The 20,496-nt window shown below is 37.4% G+C and overlaps 1 protein-coding gene and 2 pseudogenes across 1 annotated transcript; 1 reads left to right on the forward strand and 2 right to left on the reverse strand.

Moving 5' to 3' along the window:
- Window positions 1-968: 968 nt before the first annotated feature.
- On the reverse strand, window positions 969-7,448 carry LOC121803759 (annotated as a pseudogene).
- Window positions 7,449-11,484: 4,036 nt separating this feature from the next.
- Window positions 11,485-14,823, forward strand: LOC121802627 (clathrin light chain 1-like). Its single transcript, XM_042202305.1, has 3 exons — window positions 11,485-11,956; window positions 13,889-14,042; window positions 14,142-14,823. Exons 1-3 carry the CDS (start codon window positions 11,592-11,594, stop codon window positions 14,574-14,576), a joined length of 954 nt encoding a protein of 317 aa, XP_042058239.1. The 5' UTR covers window positions 11,485-11,591; the 3' UTR covers window positions 14,577-14,823.
- A 431-nt stretch (window positions 14,824-15,254) lies between these two features.
- LOC121803760 lies at window positions 15,255-16,828 on the reverse strand (annotated as a pseudogene).
- Between the last annotated feature and the right edge of the window lie 3,668 nt (window positions 16,829-20,496).

The following is a 20,496-nucleotide window of genomic DNA, read 5'->3' on the forward strand; positions in this document are numbered from 1 at the left end:
TCCATGCATGTGCTATTCTTTAACGCATTTCGCTTTCTTGCAACAAATTGTGCGAAGAAGAATTAGCGTAGCCTCCTATAGTGATTAGGCAAGTCATCCTAAATTAATGCAAGTGCAGGTAAGAGGTGAATTGAGTATGAAATGAATACACGTTTGGCTGCTCAATCTGTGTCCAACCTAATTGATTTTAACTCCATATAGTATTACTGAATATCGATTTGAATCTATATGATTGTATAAGCAAGCTTTGAACCATACCATAATAAGACGGTCTCATATAAGATTCTACCTCCTCCTAGTTATACCACAAATTTGAATAACAAACAACCACCCCTTTGGAACATATGATTTGTAGTACTCCTTTTGCGGTGGTTGAATTATAATTGAGTAAAAAATTGTTACCTTTTGTTATGTGAAAATCCGTATATATGTATACCCAATGTGCTTATCATTTACTTTGGAAAATGCTTAGATATTACTGAAGTGGACAGGCTCAGTCGGCCTGGCCCATCAATATTGGCGCTTCTGCAAATGTTTGGGCTTACCAATTTTTGGTAAGAGAGATAGGCCCAGCTGAATGTAATAATAATGAAATAATGTGTAATCTTGATAAATTTATGGTCTACATGCTACAGGTACTTGTCAATTAAATCTGGACCCCTCTTTTTGACACGTTTCAATGATGAGTCATTCTACACTTGGGTTCATATACAAATTTACTTGCACTAAATAAAATACGGATGAATCCTGTTGCTGTACCAAAATAGTGCATGATTAAAACAGTGCAATTAGTCGCCATTTATAGTAGTATGCTCTTTAACATCTTGCAACTTTCAAAATTAGGAGAAAAAACTTCATAAATAAGTATCTGGATCTAAATATTGGCCCGTATTACAAACTTTAACCTCATTAAGTCCTGCATATGTTATTTGTGTTATACAAAAGGTATCTAACGAAGAAAAACAAAATTTTACACTATAAACTAAGTATGAATTAATATTGATTATCAATTCATTACAACATAAACTAGAAAAATTTTTACAAAATCGAAGAGCAAGCTCAAGCACTCGAGTATTACTATCAAGCTCGAACTGGCAATAATCTGGTCAATGAGAATACCTGTGGTGCTTCATGAGCTTAGGTGGTATATTTTGGCTACATTCATGGCATCTTACATGATTCGATGACTTTGAGAACAGTAGAATGTGTCTCCGGCGAGATCACATTTAGCGTCAGATGGAATTCCTGCACAAGGTCTGAATAATTTCGTCAAGTGATGCAGGTCTTCAGGCAACACAATGTAGACCAACACCGAGGGCAATGAGCTAATAAATGGAACATAATCGATCATTAGATTCATATTCGTGTTCGTGAAAGAGCTGAGATACTTCACTGCTTCAAGTCAATTTTACCCCCTTGGTTTCCCTATGTTACGATTTGTTATTTATCGTGTTTTACTTTGTCAATACACTGTCATGTGTACAATTTATGAGGTGAAATGTGATTGTAGTACGAAACCTATCAGCAAATCCCACAAACCACTGAGCATTCCTACCGAAATAAGGCTCATCGAATGGAAAGGTAGCACGCTCCAATGCTTCGATGAAGATCATCTTTTGCAACTGAATAGACTAGAATATTGCATGTGCATTATGCATATGCAATGAATCAACTTTGTGAAGGTTTCATGAAGAAATACATACCACAAATCTCTCCAGCACCGGAACAAGAATTCTCATGTTGCGGCCAGGAAGGCATTCTGCAATGGTGTTGCGCACTTTCTTGCTGGTAAAGCATAAAAAATAGTTAATGAGAAAAATAGTCTAAGAGGTTACAGAAAATATACGGGTGAGCCCACAAGAGTATATCTACCTTTCCATTGAAAGAAAAGCAAGAAGAATAGCAGCATAAGCTTCTACAATCATTTTTCAGCTTCCTTCTCTGCTTGTAATATGGATTCTTCATCCTCCTACAACAAAAAAAGCAAATAAAATTGCATTATGTATAATGTATACACCTATACACGAATCTTTAGATACAAAATCTCATTGGCATCTCTCTCACTAGGGGTCAAATTGAGTACACAGACCATATCCCAGAATGAAGGTGTGCATATTGAGTATAATAATAAAATAATAGGAGTAGCAGAAACTAGCTCATCTTCAGAATTCCGAATAATTTTGTCCAATCATATCATATATTTAAATGAATTCTACTTCTACATTTACATTTACCCTTAAATACCATATTGAAAGTTTTTCAAATAGAGGATTAGGTGAGCTTTAACAAATTTCTCACCCAGGACAAACATTTTCCCTCTCCGGCAGCATCCTCGGTGCCTGGATTAGCCAAAAAGATTGAGCACAGAATTGGAATCATATTGCTTTGCTTCTTCAAGTCAAGACCTACTAGGCGGGGTAGTGAAACACTAACAGCGGCAAGCCGAGATCTGCAACAGAATAAAATGTAGATTTCCTCATTAACAATTTCTACGAGGTAAATTAGGATCCAAAGCCAACATAGCATGACGTCACAAAAAGTGTTACCTAAAGGTTGTGAGGTGGATGCAATTTTTATCTATTAAGAAAGAACTAAGGTGTAACTGAAAAAGCGTACCTGTTACCACCATCCTTCTCCAGCAAATTCACGAGCAAGCCGAATATGGCGACAAGAAAATCAAGCTCTTGGTCAGTGAGAGGTGTATTGGTGCAATGGTAGATAGTGAGGCTTGATTTAGATGGCAAACTGTCATTCCTTGCACGACTTGACCGTGGCAAAGGAAAGCTAAATGCTGGAAAGTGACCAGCAATCAGAGAGGACAATATTTCTAAACCCCCACAGCTTGCAATTTGCCGACAGCCCTCTGGGTTGTCATTTGATAAGTTCATAAGAACCTGAAAATTTGATGACAATGCATCACACAACAGCTCCAAAATGTTTGATGCAGGGAGACATATCAAGTTCAAGTAAGATTTATACTAACAATCAGATCAGCATAAATGTAGAGGAAGCAAACAACATTGTCTTTAAAATAATATAATGGGAAGAGCATATCAATATTATTATCAGCTAAGAGCTAAGTGACACGGTTAGATATATCATATCATGTCACCAGAAACTGAAGAAAAAATTCACTGATTCAACAATATTCAAATACCTTAATAGCCGTGAGAAGACATTCTGCCAAGAGGTTGGACTTATCTTCATCACCAACCGAAGAACAAGAGGTCTCCTGGGAATAATGATATTCCACATTGTTTGATTTTTGTCGGCTTACTGATACAAAATCACTTGTATCTGTATGTCCAATCATAACTGCGCTAACATCTCGTGATTCCCACTTTGAGGGTTCAGAATCATTGTTATGAAATACGGAAGGATCTGCAATTCCAGAGTTGGCAAACCTTGGCTTTCTGTTTCGAGTACTAGATTCCACTCCAGAATCAGCTCTGCTTACATGTGTTGCATGATTTGAATTACAAGATGTTCCATTGCTTGATCCTGCCTGAGAAGATTTAACTCTCCATTTTTGTGAAGACGCCTGAGTGGCTTCCACACTTGAGTAGGTAGACCTTGGCTGACCAGATATCATGCGTGGATCACACTGATCAAAGCTATCATGAGAAGTACTTTCCATGCTACTATGCCCTCCTGAGAGATTGCTTCCATGAGAAATACTTCGGAGCAAGGAAACACCTATACAGCAATTAAAAATCTATCATATGACAGAAAAGAAGTCTTAGTTGTACATCTAAATAGCCTGACAAGTTCATCAACAAAATAATAGTAGTTGAAACTAGAACCAGGTAAGGAAAAGAAACTTTATGACGTACTACCACAGAGGGTATATCAAAATGGAAATATCTAATGTACTATATTACATGGCCATCTAACCTGCACAAGGTACCTGAGAGAATTTTAATGACACTCAGAATGAGCTTTGTGAAAGAGCGTGGAGCTTGTTGGCCACCAATGCTTCCTTTCATCCCAAGCAAATGGCACTGAAATTCATAATCCATTTTAGAGAAGGGAGTTCAGACAATGTAGTGAGGGGGAAACCACCACAGTAATTCACTTAAAAAGTTAAAACAAAAATAACAAGTTTGAAGTATGACACAAGGAGAAGTACAGAACCTGATACCTGATTATCATTGCTGAGGAATGTAGCATTTTCCATGATTTTTAGACATTTCACAAGCAGCACTAGACTTTCTAGCCCAGAAATACTTTTTGGTTCCAGGGCAAAAGATGGACTTCTCTCCAACCATTCCTGCACGACTTGTAAGCATCAGCAAAAATAACCTTAATAGAAGACCAAAAGAGCACAGAGCAATGTTTATCATACTTTATATAATCTCAACAAAAGGACGCAAAGAAGATATCACGTCAGCATAATTAAGGATATGATTAATAACATCCAAAGTCATCACCAACCACGATATATATACACATATATATCCAAAACAAAGAGAAATGCTCATCCTAGACCAAGATGGCGTTATGTATCAGACTACACATGACCCAAGAAGAATAATACAAAAAATGACAAAATACAGGCCGCAGGAGAACTGTAGCTCCTATATGACATATAGGTCCATGAATCACAAGTTACAGTATTGCAAAGTACATATTTCTACTAATCTTGGTGTCATTGATCATGATTGCTACCATGATTATTTTCTCCGTGTGGAAATAGTTCAAAAGTACATACTTGAGGTTATAACATCAAACAAAGAGAGACATACAGGTCTCACACCTCCAACACAGAATGACATTTCCTTGCCACTTCAAACACTGCATCAAGTCCCCCAAACTCTCTGAGTTTCTTTTTGAAGTTGGTCTTAGCTCTCTGTAAAGTTCTAGAAGTGTCTGAGAACAAAGAATATAGAAAAAAACAGGAGAAAGAATTAATCAAATAAAACTAATATTAGGGTGATTATAATAAAGAAGTAAAAACATTCATATCAAAAAAGACTTATTTAGTTGGTTGAGCAAAGGATTTATTTCTCAAAAGAATAGGTCAAAAGGCAACGGTATATTTAAATAAAAGAAATATGAAATATAAAAGGAAGTTCACAGATGCACTACCCTGACAATGAGGTGTTAAGAGGTGAATGAATCCAAACAATTACAATACAGAAGAAGGTCGAAGGAGGCATGAGAAACACACTAATAAGGAGTATCATAAAATAAAAGAAGAGTGAAAATAAGGAGATAATTAATTCTGAGGGCTGAATACCACACAATTATCAAATGTCACAGATAAGATCTCTGAAATATATATCACCTTCAAAACTAACAACCAGCCAATCTCCATCACATTAGGAGCAGAATCATAGCATGTAAATAATTACTGCTATTAAACAGAAAGGCTTTACGCTGGAATTATGTTAAATAGATAATAAAACAATTATAGTATTAAAAGAGCTAACCTTCAAAACCTTCAATAATAATACTGGCCGAGCAAGTTTTTTCAATTGTAAGCAAGGCTCTTGCTTTTCTCCATCAATATTATCCACTGGCTTGATTTCCTTGCAATTAACAAGGATATCCCGAACCATGAGCATAATCTCGGTAGGGGTGGAACTTGTTTCCTTGGTTGAATTTTGTGAGCAACCAGCATTCTTGCACAGGCCTAGAAGCTTGCTGCCAATAGGCTGTGACTTTTCTTTGGGAACAGCAGATGAAAGTGGTTTCAACAATTTTACCAGAAATCGAACGCTACTTGGTTAATACAAAAGATGCTCATCTTGACCCTGAAAAAGGGAAAATTTAAAATTTACATTTATGAGGGAGCTGAAGAGGATGCAATATGATCTTCAAAACATAATGCATGGTTGAGATCACTCACATAACAAGCCAATAGGTAAAACAGAGCAGCAGCAGCAAGATTGCTTGGTGTGTCATCAACACTGATTCCAAGAATAGTATCAATCACTTTTCTGGCAATCCTACAAAAGATTTGCCCGTTACAGAGTGAAGCAACTACTATATATATCAACAATTAACTTCCAAACAGTATAAAATACTCCGAACTCTAAACACATATCTCCTTCAACTGGGTATCCAACAGACTAGCACCTAAATTTACAAGCACCGTATTATTCTCAACCGATTCAGCCTCTTATCCTCAACTGAAATTACAAATACGCATGTGTTTGTTCCTTGTTCAAGAAGCATAAACTTTCTGACAACATGTGTGGGGGCCAACAAATGCGGCATAAAACATTCAATAGATTCACCATAAGTTCCATATCTCATTCAGTCATCAGTCTACATCTCCAACATCCATGTCAGGATATAAATTCAAAATGGAATATATTATAACATAATTTTCCATTCAAAGAAGTTCCATATTCAGAATCATTTTTCAAAAAGAAAAATACATGGGTCAGAACATTTCATTTCATAAGAAAATGAGTGGCCGAAAAAATTAAGATCCAAAAATGATAGCTATTGCAGATGAAATATACATGTATAGTTACGAAATCAATTGGAGTTCTTGATTCTCAAGGAAATGATTGGCATCTGCATAGGAAATCAGAAATACCGAATACTTCCATATTTATATGGATAATTTTTTCTGAATACTGAATGACACATCATAATCATCCTCAACTAACAAATCATCAATAAAAAATTAGGCCAAGAGAAAAGTAAAACTATGTAGTATATTACATGTATATTTGTAAAGGTGACAATGACCAAAATAAATCATCAATATAAATAAAAAGTAAATCATCAATATAAATCATCATTTTTTCTGAATACTGAATGACACATGTATAATCATCCTCAACTAACAAATCATCAATAAAAATTAGGCCAAGAGAAAAGTAAAACTATGTACTATATTACATGTATATTTGTAAAGGTGACAATGACCAAAATAGTAAGACTATAAATAAATACCCATGATCCCATAAAAGCAGCCTCTTTTTTAATGTTCCACAAATTGATAACAATGTTAGAAGGCTTTCCCTGCGAATCCTCAGTGCTTGTCCCTTCTTTAACCCATCTAATGCAGAGTTCACCTCTTCAATATGCTCTGTTGTCTCCACAAACTCATCAATATGCTATGTTGTCTCCACAAACTCATCAATATGCTCTGTTGTGTCAGTGAACTCTTGAATCTCCATGGATGTAGCAGTAAGTCCTGTATAACCTTGGCCCAACTCCCTTGATTCCCTCTTCTTCTTTTTCTTCTCTAAAGCCCTGTTTTTTAACCTGCCCTTCTTCTGTGACTTTATACAAACTTCAGCAAGATTCATACTCAGCCCATTCCTCCCATGCTTTCTTGATTGTGGAATCCCCAAATCCCGAGATGAACTTCGCTCAAATGTATCAGAACCAACAATCTTGCACTTATTGGATTTCAATAAATCCACATCTTCCGAAAAATCAAAAACCCCAATGTCCGTTCCCTTTCTTTGCGTCAGAGCCACCATTCCCTCTATTTATAGTAGTATCTAATTTTACAAATGCAATGATAAATAAAAAATACTTTTTTTTTTTAAATAAAAAAAAAAAAAAAAATACTTTACTAAGACTAAGTTTATCGGCGTGGGAGGGTCGACCTCCACGTCAGAAATTCAATTAAAAAAAAAAATTAATTGACACAAGAGTCTCTCTCTCTTGGACCTAGGTCCGTTTCTCTCTTCCAACCGACCGAGAGGTCTCTCCACCTCTTTCACCCCTCAGCCAATGAAATTGTGCCAAATGGCACAATTTCATTGGCTGATATTATTATTTTTAATAATTAATATATTTTTAATATATTATATTAAAAAATTATAAAATTTATACCAAAATTCATAATTTTTCTTCCTCTATATATAGAGACCACATTTGCTATAGTTTTGCACAAAAAAAATATTATCTTTTCTCCTCCTATAATCCTTATTGTTTAGTAGAATTTCATATTTTCTAGTTTCCCTTGTTGCTAGCTATGGAGGATGATGAGGATATTATATTTTTAGTTTGTCCTTTATTACGTTTTTCGATAAATTTATAATAATAAGTATTTGATGTAATAATAATAGTATTAAAAATAATATAAAAATAAATATATAATAGTGTGGTTGGGTGGTCATTGATAAACCATGAAAATATGTGTGGTTGGGTTGGGTGAATATTAATGATGTGGAAGATGATGTGGAGGAGATAAAAATGAATTAAATATTGAAAAAGTGGATGGTTGGGTTGGGTTGGGTTGGGGGTTGCTGATAAACATGGTCTAAGGGTATTCACAGAGGTGATAGCCCAGCCATAGCCCAGCCACAAACTCCTCCTGCCACATCATCAATACTAAAAATCCTCCTGCCACATCAGAAATAGCCCAGCCATAGCCTAGCCATATCATAAATAGCCCAGCCACATCAATAGCCACATCACTAATAACACAATATACGGAATTTAATTTACGAGACATATACGGGAAACATTAATAATACTATTTTAATTTTAAAAAAAGTACAATAAATTAAAAAAGTACAATAAATTAAAAAAAGTACTAAAATTTTAAAAAAGTACATTAATAATAAAAATTACATTAAAAAAAAGTACATTTTACAAAATTACATAAATAAAAAAAACTAACTCCGAGCAGTCCTCCGCGCCCATAACTCTTCAATTAAATCCTTTTGGAGTTGAATATGAGCTTCCGTTTGGCGCATGTCGACATGTACTTGGAGGAGGCCGGTTTCATCGTGAGGTACCCCACTCGTTTATACAAGTGGTGCGAATGAAAATGAAGTGCAAATCGCGTATGTATAGTGTCTCGAAAATTTTAAAAAAAAAACAAAAAAACCGTTGGGCGATGCGCTGGGCGATCCCGACGCTGCAATGGCACCGAGCGGATCGCCTAGCGCATCGCCCAGCGCCCGTCGACCGCCTAGCGCTAGGCGATTTTAATTCTGAAAAACCGCTCGGCGGTTTTCGGAAGCTGCAATGGTTCGCCTAGCGACCGCCTAGCGCCGGCGCTAGGCGCCATTGTGAATAGCCTAAGAGAAAAGAAATAAGAAAAAGTAGCATGAGATTGTATAAGATAATGGTCTAACATACGGTGTATAAATTTATGTTAAAGAGCATCCGCAATGGTGCGGATGTCCCGGCGGACTTCTTAAAAATACCTTCTGCCATATCATAAGGGTATCCACTATAAGGCGGACACGCCCAATAGCCCCGCCCCAGTTTTTGTCCATAGCCTCAATTTTGTTGTCCATAGCCCCAAAATTCTATTTCCGCCACTATAGTGGACACCTCCAATAACCCCAAATTCCAAATACAAAATTCTACATTTTCACTGCCGCGTCCTCGCCCCGAATGCGGCTATCCCACGTCCGCCGCCCCAATAGCCCCCAAAAGTTGTCCGCCCACCTTCCCCACTATAGCCGCCCGCCCACCGCCCCCAGACGCGGCTATAGCCACGTCCTACCCATAGTGGACGCCCTAAGGACCTTTCACTGCACTACCATGTCATAAGGACATCCCCAAGGACATCCCGACGGACATCCACAATAATAAAAATTCACAAATCCACAAATATGCAATTTACGGAATTAAAATTTCGACACGAATACGGGGAAAATGCAACGATTTTATTTAAATAGTAAAAAACATACATAATTATTTTTTTAAAAAAATAGTTAAAAAATTACAACCCAAAGCTTCGACAAACGCGACCCCCGTCTCATTCCTCGTCGTCCCCGTGGCCAGTCCCGGCATCACTCCCGGGCAGGGATGGCATCTCCAAATCGTGCCTCATACTGTCGATAACATCCTTCAACATCAACTTGTATAAGGGGTCAGTCGCTGCATGTCACTTGTCCATGGTCTCTAGCAGGCTCTGCTGCTGCTGCATGCGGGCGAGTTGGGTGAGCTCGGGATTGCTGGGAAGGAGCTGTCGATTAGACCTCGTGGGACCCGCTGGCGCTTCCCCTAGCTATCCGCATCGCGGTCTTTTGCCCAACCAGGCGACGGCGGCAGGACGACGATTGAGGGGTCAGGAACTATGCCTCGACGTCGGGGAGGTCGTGGGAACCGGCACTGCTGCTATACTCACCGGAGGCGTTGATCTTTGTCCGCTTCGGCCAGCCAGATTCAACACCCGTACAAAACTTAGAAGAATTCTGCACGACAAGATAGACATCCCAATAGTTGAAGACGCCGAACTTCTTCTCCTTGTCGGGGAACTGCTGCATGGACAAAGACTTCACATCCTCTGTGGTCATGCCGCTGGTTGCCGTGCAGAGGTTGTTTTAGTAGATGCTGGCAAATCGGCTGAGCTGCCTCCTCAGCCGCTCCCACTGTTTCCGGAATTGCTTTCCATCGTGAAACTTTCCACCTGGCGGTTTGAATCTGAGGTAGCTTTGGCTAATGCGCCAACACATTCTGTCGATTTGCTGGTTAGCCCCGATGTAGGGATCCTCGACTATACCGACTCAGGCCTGAGCCAGCGCGACGCACTCCACCACGCTCCAGATGGTCCTCTTTCCCTCGCCGCCTCCTCCTCTGCCCCCTCTATCCCTGCCCCACCCTCGTCCCCCGCACGCGAGGACAAGGTAGTGCCCTTACCCTTCCCTTTGCCCTTCTTCTTCGACCTCCCTACCGCCGGTGGTATCTGAATGAGAGACTCTCTGACCGGAGATATCCTCAACTCCTCAAAAGAGAAAGTCTCAATGTCGGCAAACTGTGTCTCTAGAGGAGTACTTTGGGAATCGCTAGACAATAAATTCATGTAAGGGCAATAGACATTGTCCCCAGGTGATTGTGGGACCCCCAGCCTGCTACCTCAGCAGCGGCAGGCATGCCCTGCATCATCCCGGCATTTGGGGCATCATCGGGACGGGCACCATCCCCATCATCGCGGAACTCACACTGGGCATTTGGGGCATCATCCCACCCATCCATGCACACCAAGGATACATATTATAGTACCCGGGCATCATCCCCGCCATTTGGGGTTGGGGCATCATCGGCGCCATTCCGAGCATCATCCTGGACATCCCAGCAGTTCCGTCGGCGTTTCCCCCACATCCAACGGGAAACGTCTGCGTTTGTGACTTGCTCTTGGCGGGAGAATCACTGTCGTGCTCCATTTATCTATCTTCAAAAGAAATGAAAGTAGAGAGAGAAACTCGTTAAAACAAGTGATGCGAATGAAATGAAGTTCAACGAGCCGTATATATAGAGTTTTTAAAAAAAATTAAAAATCGAGACGTCCGTCGTGGCACCGCAATGGCGGACGTCGCCGAAAAGCCGCGGATACCTTACATCCGCGGCGGACGTCCACATTTGCCTCTTCTCGCCTAATGGCGGACGTCCAGTGTGGACATCCGGCATGCCAGTCCGACGTCTAGCGGGATATCCGCCATTGTTGATGCTATGATGATGATATGATAAGGAAAATGAATGAGTTGCTTTAAAATTGGGGTATGGGATATGATAACATAAATAAATGTATGGTACTGTATAAAATCAATAATCAGTAACATACGCCATTTTATTTTCAGCTAGAAGCATAAAACAGAGCGAAGCAATACGAAAATCGGTGAGAGAAAATTCAGCGTCTGTTTACAGAGAGAGAGGAGATGGCATCCTTCGACGACGCGGCAGCTCCTCCATTTGACTACGAAGGACACACCAGCTACGCCGATTCCTATTCTGCCTTCTCCTCCACCGACGCACCGCCCTACTCAGGCTCTGCCTTCACGCCGGAATACTCGGAACCCGAGCAAGTTCCAGTAGACCTGCCAAACTCCTCCGATCCATTCGGATTCGACTCGAATGCTGAGCCTTTCGAGCACGACGCTTCGGTTCCGATCTCGAACGGCAACGGCAGCTCGCCGTACGACCTTGGCCAGGACTCCGAGGGCTTATTCACCTCCGACGGACCGATCCTGCCGCCTCCTAATGAGATGCAGGAAGAAGGATTCGCTCTTCGTGAATGGCGGAGGTGAGGTTTCTGCATTTGTATTCAGTAATTAAGTTGTTGATTTTTTGTTTATGCTCCTACACATCGTCGGATCTGCTTCATTGTGCTCCGGTGAAGTTTGTTTAAGCTTGTTAATTATCAATTTTACTAATTTTGTGGAGATCTATTGCTGGATTTTAGTTCGGTGAAAAGGAAAAGGAAAATGAGAGGAAGTACTTACATAATTTAGGGAGATTGTCGGCATAATTGATTTGTATCAATGGATCTTAGAACTTGGACAATCTACTTATTTGATTTGTTAATTGGCATGGGTTAACCTGGATAGTAGTATATTAGTAATATATATAATACAAACCATCCCTATGTTTCAGCACATATGTAGATTCAGTTCTCTAAGACTGATTATAGCTCTCTGCAACCTGGTAGCTGCTAGATCAATTGGTTGGGGACTTGGGGTCAATAGGAAGGATCAAGATGTAGTTATTTAGGCATCTTTGTTTAACATCTCAATCTAGATGAGAACAACCGGATAGTTAATTTTCAGGGAAACCACGATATCACCTTAATCCTAAACTATATGCTTGTCAACTTGATTTCAATGTTTAACGTGATCAGAGTAGTTCATACGAGCTTAGTAAGCAAGACATCTCTGGTAATCAAAGAATATGTAGGTGAAGATAAAAAATAAGGATGTTCACATGTTCATGAAGATAGATTTTCTAGGCGGTGACTTGGGTTTATATTAAATGAAGTCTTTGGGAGTACCCTGATTTCTTACTAAATTAGTATTTAGTGACAATTCGAGGCGTGGCTGAAATAATTTCGATAGGGGCATTGTTTTCCAAACAGAATTCACTTGGTGAGGGGTAAATACATAACTCATACAAAATGTATCACATTTGTTTCATATTAGTACAAAAAGTTTGAAGTTGCTATAAAGCATACAAAAAGTTTTATTCGTGTTTCAATTTAGTACATTCTGTTATATGTGTTTAAACGGCATTAACTCTTTGTCTATGTGAAGTACAAAATGTTTCATCATTGTTTCATGTTGGTACAAAAAGTTTTTTGATTGTTTCATATTGGTACAAAATTTTTTATCATTGTTTCATGGTTTGTACGTCATATAAGTAAAAAGTTAACACCGTTTAAACACATATAACAGAATGTACTAAATTGAAACACGAAAGAAACTTTTGTACGATTTATGCCAACTTTAAACTTTTTGTACTAATATGAAACAAATGTGATACATTTTGTATGAGTTTTGTATTTACCCCACTTGGTGAGTGTCAACAAAATACTAAATTGCACTAAAATAACCAGGCTAGGCTGACTGAACACTTAATTTCACAAAATTGCACCTTTTTCTTGTATTGATTGTGTTAAGTTGGATTCCTAATTTGTCTCGGTGATAGATATTTATTAGTTTGACATAAAAAGCAGGTCTTTTGTAGCATGTTCTTAACTACTTCCATATCCGTAGTCTTATTTGATGGTCCTATTATCTCATATAATTGTGTGATTTTACTTAATAAAAGTAGAGAGCATGAAAGTTTGGATTATTAATTGTCTGCGTGAAGAAATATTTTGGGTATAGCATATTCATGTCATGTGAACAATATGATAATCACAGTGTGTGAATTTTTATGAAAGATTCATCGTTTTGACATGAACATAAATAAATTTGCCTGATTTTAAATTAATTGGATGTTGGTTGTAACTTGTAAGGCTTTGTTTGGTTCAATATTAATTGATGAAATGCTTGCCAAATAAGAGAATGTCTAGTCCGCGAAACCATAAGGCTAGTGTTAAAACTTTCAGAAAATGAGGATACCTTTTATGGCTGTCAATGTAGTATCAAATTTTTGTTTTAATTTAAAGTTCAACAATTTAAATGACGAATGGTATGGAATCTGCTGATAATATTTTTTTCCTGATTTTTGTTTGCAGGCTAAACACCATTCGTCTGGAAGAGAAGGAAAAGAAGGAAAAGGAGATGCGGATCCAAATTATTATAGAAGGTGAAGAGTTTATAAAAGCTTTCTATGAGAAAACAAAGCTTAATGTGGAGACTAACAAGAACACTAACAGAGAAAAAGAGAAGGTTTGCGTTTTCATCTTGAAGATCATCACTTAATTTTTACTAATACAGTATACAACTGCAATCTTTACCCTGATGCTTTATTTACAATTTTGGAAACAGTTATCCCTAGCCAGTCAAGAAAAATTCCACAAAGAGGCAGATAAACACTACTGGAAATCCATAGCAGAGCTCGTCCCTAACGAAGTGGCCCACATCGAGAAGAGAGGAAAGAAGAAGGACCAAGAGAAGAAGCCGTCCATCACAGTCGTCCAAGGCCCCAAGCCCGGCAAACCAACTGACCTTTCAAGGATGCGTGGGATATTGATCAAGCTGAAACACAATCCCCCACCGCACATGCTTCCACCCCCACCTGCTCCAGCTAAGGATCCGAAAGACAGCAAGGATGGGAAAGGCAAGAAAGATGTAAAGGAATCAAGCGATAAACCAACTTCAACTAAAGAAGCCGTGGAAGAGTCTGCACCTAATGGTGCTGCTGGTGCTCAGGCATCGGAAGAACCTGCTGCTGCTCCAACCGAAGACCAGCAAAGTAGCTGATTCTGCTGAGTATTTGAGAGGATGCACTTTGGCGCCGTGAATCCAGAAATTTGTATTTTATATTAAATTTGTCATTTACTAATCCTTATGTTTCCCTTTCTTGAAATTGACGAACCAAGAAAATATGACTGAACCAAGCAGTACTGTGTTTTGAGCTTATTACCATAGAACATTCTTGTTTGTGTAGTATAATTGTATGAACATATTTTGTTGTTGTGATCTTTGCTTAATTTCTCTTGTTTTCTCATGCTCTGGGTAGAGCCGTTGATGCTGTAACATGTTACCTGTCTAATAAATAGTTCCTTATAAATGAACCAGTTAGTTGTGATCTTTTTGAAGTATCGCTAAACCTGAGCTCCAGCTCGACCCTAAACAGATTAACAATCGGGCTCATGTAATATATTATCGAAATTTTTGATGAGCTAAAATCGAGCTTGAAAAAGATGTTGCCATGTAACTGACGAGCTTAGCTCAAGCAGGAAGCAGGAGAAAAAGGGTGGCTTAGATAGAGCTCTGAGACATATTTGGCTCTGCTCATTTACATCCCTACTAATAGAGGAACATAAAAGCTTTACTTTACAGTTTACACACAAATCATCTCAGTTAGTTGAGATTCATCAGATGGCCTTCATATCCAATTAGATACCGGATTTGATATACTGGCATATTTTATTTTGAAATAGAGTAGAAACGAATCAACATATAATGGTATTGGGTCACTTTACAAATAAGAAAATGAAGGAGAAGGTGTATTGAAGCAAGTAGAATCCAACCTCATCTTGGGGTCACCTGAGTGATTGTGGAGGCAAAAGAGTTCATCTGATAGCTGGTTGAAGCGCCGGATAACTTATCCTTCGCTGATCCACCATTAAGACTTGCTGAATCATCGAAGAAACCCGGAGGTGTGAGTTCATTCATATTGAGTCGAACATTTCTTGAGAGCATCTCTATCACCTGGCTCATACAGGCCTTCTGCTTGCGGCTGCTTGGGTACAGAAGAGGGCAACTTTCATGTACCTCAGAACCTCCTTCTCCGGAAATTCTTCCAGTTGGGGGTCAACCAGATCCAGCAGTTTCTCTTCTTGATATAGCTCCCATGCCTATGGAGCAATCCGTTGAGAAAGAAAGTAAAACAGTCAACAGAAAAAATGGAACAACATTAGCTAGCAAAAGTTAAAAGTATGAACTGAAGTTGAGAGATCCATGAAGTTCGATCATATGTGACAAGTAAACATTCACAAGGTACAAAAAATGAATCGCGTACCCATTCAGCTAGCAACTTTAGAGCGTCTCCATGATCAGCATTCGCCCAAGTTCTGCCACTTACAACTTCGAGTGTAAGAATCCCATAGCTATAGACATCGGCCTTCACTGTCAAATGACCACCTAATGCATATTCAGGAGCAAGGTAACCTCTGTTCAGCACAAACCAAAGGAAGAAGTCAGTCTACCTAAACAAAGGAACATGAATTCTAAAAATGATGACGGCATGTCAGCATCAAAATACCAGTATGAGTGTTAATACAATATCATGAACAAAACCAAAGGTAGCATCCCAAAGACCAGTTTGTGCCCTAGTTTTTGCATTTGGGAATTGGGAACAGTATGAAATTATACAAAAGGGACGTACGTCGTTCCTGCTATTTTTGTGGTAATGTGGGATATATTATCCGGGAAAAATTTAGCCAATCCGAAGCTTCCAATTTTTGGTTGGAAGTCCGCGTCCAAAAGTATATTGCTACCTTTGATGTCTCTATGCACGATACGAGGCACGAGTTGTTCGTGAAGGAATTCAAGCCCTCTGGCGGTACCCAAGCAGATGGCAGACCTTCTCCCCCAATCAAGTTTTATGGACCTGCAATGTTTAAAGCTTACTTTGTATAGCAAAGAAAATTTGAACTGTTTCATTTTTCAAAACCAACGTACCCCTTTTCTTTCTCCGTTTCTTTAATCTCTCTTATTAGTCGCGGATTACCCACTTTCGCTATCCTTAGCGAAATGCGGTCGTGACAGGGGGCCGATCGATCGGCGCCCCCCCTATCGGCTCGAATAGGTCACCATTGTAGGGTGAGAGCCCATCTCCACCCCCAACGCCTCCGCCCCTGCGCCGAGTGATCGCCCCAGTCGATGGCATATCGGCTCTGCATCGGCCGGCGATGCGCCTCTATTGCGGGGGCTCGGGCCGATGATAAAGCCGATATCCATTTTTTAAAAAAATTAATTCAATTTTTAATCCATTATATATACCTCATTCTCCATCAATTCACATTCATCCCTTTCCAATCTCAATTTCAATTTTATTACTTCTCTCCACGGTAATATGAACTTCAGCAACAAGGTGCCCGACATGAAGGGGAAGAAGGAGACAGTCGGGGAGGGGTCTGAAGCTAGGCGGACGATGAGTACCTACTCCATAGAGGAGTTGATTGTTCTTGCTCATTGTTGGACAGAGATCTCTGAGGATTCGATTGTGGCCAACAATTGCAAGGGCAGTTTCTGGGGGCGTATCACGAAAAGATACGAACAAGTAAAGCCTGCAGGTGCCCCGACACACCAACCCGACGATCTACGCAAGCATTGGAAACGCCTGGTGTATAAGTGAGTTAAATTTCACGATTTCTACGATGGCAATGCGAGAGGGTTCAAGTACTGGGAAATATATCTGCAACTGAAGGATTGCCCCAAATTCATAGGGTTAATGGGTTGTGTCGGGGAGGACGAGTCAGAACCCGAGTGCTTCTGAGGCTGTGCTTCCGTTGTTTTTTATTATGTTTTCTATCTTTATCTTTTTTTTTTGTTTTTTAATGTATGATGTTTTATTTTATTTTTAATGACAAATTTTTTGTCGTATATTACGTTGTCTTTAATTTACACCAACAATTACAAGTGAAATATATAAAAACAATGATGATGTGGAAATAAGATGGGCTCTGAGATAGACTCTGGGATGGACTCTCATTACAGGGAGATAGGCTCAGAGATGGGTCTGCTGATGTGGCAGGAAAAAATGGAGATAGACTCTAAGATGTGCTCTGGAGATAGGTCACCATTGCTAATACTCTAAGAGTCACACTTCAATTTTTTTTATCATAAATGATAAGTAGATCTCACATTCCACTAACTCACTTCACTCACATTTTATTATAAAACCAATATAAAAAAGTGAGTCTCATATTCCACTAACTTTTTCAACTTACTCCATCCGTCCCAGTTTAAGAGTCCCATTTAAAATTTACCATATTTGGACATAAAATTTAATCTCATTGTTGATGAAATTTACACTCAAATGTCATTATTTTCATAAAAATAAAACAAAACAAAATCTTAAACATACAAAAAGTCAAAAGGGTCTCACTTCCACTACCTCACTTCAATTATTACATACTCCAACAACCACTACCTCACTTCAATTATTACACACTCCAACAATTTCTTAAAACTCGTGCCCTAACTAAATTGCACTCCTAAACTGGGACGGGAACTATTCTATACATTTCTTAAAACTCGTGCCAATAATAAGAGTGACTTCTATCGTGGGACAGTGGGAGTATTAGAGATACATACCTATTATTTTATGCATGTTTAGGGTTTATGAGTATAAAAATATTATTAATATTTTAATTTTTTAAAATTTATAAAAATCAAAGTTTGATTTGTTATTTTATTAATTTACTTAAGGTTGAAGAGAAAACGAACAAATTGAGCTTTAATTTTTATAAATTTTATAAAATTAAAATTGTCAACAACATTTTTTAATATATAAAATCGAATAAAATATGAATTATAAAATAAAACAAACAATATCAATCGTGCATCAAATAAAGATTATATCCATATAAGATGCTCAAAAACTACATAGCATATCATTTCTCTCGTTCACTAAATTCAATAGCCAATTCAATTTAGACCACTCCCTCTGTCCGCGAATAGAAGTCTTGGTTTACTTTTACGATAAATGGTACTAGGATCTCATATTCCACCCACATTTTATTTAAAACTAATATTATATGCAAATGTGACTCATATTCCACTAATTTTTTTCCATCCATTTTTCTTAACATTTCTTAAAACTCGTGCCACCAAGAAATGAAACTCCTAATGGCGGACGGAGGGAGTATTATTTATCGACAAACTATAAATGGTAGTAAAACTTTTCTGATTTGAAAAGGGATAGTAATTTTAATGTTTTTCTTCACTCAATTAAATAAAACGTGTATACTTAAATCATAGTTATTAGTATTATTATATGTTAGATAATATATTTACGTGATAAATAACATTCTACATTATTAATTTCAGGCAAGACTGAAATTAGAGTACTACAAGTCTTCCTCAACAAACAAGTAGACAAATGACAATTTGGCATTTAACACTCTGACAGAAATAATCTACACCAGTAGACAAATGACAATTTGGCATTTAACACTCTCTAATAAGGGTATGTTTGAATTGAAGGAAATAGAAGGAAAAAGAGTTTTATCCGTGCATTTTCCTATTATATTCAGTATCATATTTTTATTTAATTAATATAATTGAGTCAAGCATGTACGTTTCATTTTAAATTTTCTTTATTAGTTTATTCAAAAAATGCAAAAAAGAGTCGAACATATAGAATCCAGACATCTAGTTTTTTATAAATAGGATTATTCTATTAGATTTACCAAAATAAATAAGTACTCCCTCATTTGTTTTTTTGTACTTCTTTTTGTAATGGATCTTACGTCACACTGACTTTATTTCAATCACATTTTAATATAAAATCAATATATAAAACTAGAATCCACCTTCCACTAACATTATCCACTCACTTTCTATTAGTAACTAGTATCACACCTGTGCTACACACAGATTAATATATTTTTAAAATATTAATTTTTTATTTTAAATTAATTAAACAAAATTAGAATCAATATTAACAATGAATAACAATATGAGCCCAATTTTAGTTATATGAGAATTAAAAATCTATACAAATCTACATTGAAGCATAATTAATTGAAACAAATCACATAATATAATGTTTAATCATTAAATCATGGAGTAAGAAGATAAAAATCTATCACAATAAAGAATTAAACAATGGATAATTACTCATAATTTTTAAAAAACTTCTTTATACACTACATTATCTTTAAAATTAAAAATAAACTCATCATTATAAACTAAAACCTTCAATTCTTCACAACTCGTTACTCTCCAACAGAACCCATAGGTAAAATAACTCGTTTGTCATCTCCAAAGCCGCTCGCCTCACCTAAAACTATCATAAAATACAATAACTTTAAAAAGAAACAAAATCAATTTGCAATACACAAAATCAATAATCAATAGGAATAATACTTTCATATGACTCTACTTATAGATATGTAATAAAAAAATTAGCCAATTATAATTTCAATATAAATTTTTTAACATGGATCAACTATAATTAAATGGTGGTAACATCAATCTAAAATAATGAATAAAAACAAAGAATAATGGTGGTAACATCAATCTAAAATAATGAATAAAAACGGATGGAAAGAAACGAAAAATATAACTAAAAAGAAAAAAACTACCAATAAGTTCATATAATATTAAAAACAAATACGATGTTGTATCAAAATTGATATATAAAAATGAATGGAAAAAAACAAAAATATAATTAAGGAAATGTTAAGAAACAAAAAATATAATTAATAAAATGAAATGGAATGAAAACATAATTAAAAGGAAAAAAATAAGCATGTAAATGTTGCTTGGAAAACCAGGAACAATGCTATTACTTGGAAAATATGCAAAGTATTACTACAGGTTTTGCCAATATGTTGCTATTGGTATTATTTTCGACTGAACACCTGCAAAGAAAACAATACATGTAAATATTGTCAATATCAATATTCTTCTAGCAGATAAGGGTTAACATTTGTAGTTTACAACT

The sequence above is a fragment of the Salvia splendens genome, chromosome 5 (assembly GCF_004379255.2).
Source record: "Salvia splendens isolate huo1 chromosome 5, SspV2, whole genome shotgun sequence".
NCBI lineage: Eukaryota > Viridiplantae > Streptophyta > Magnoliopsida > Lamiales > Lamiaceae > Salvia > Salvia splendens.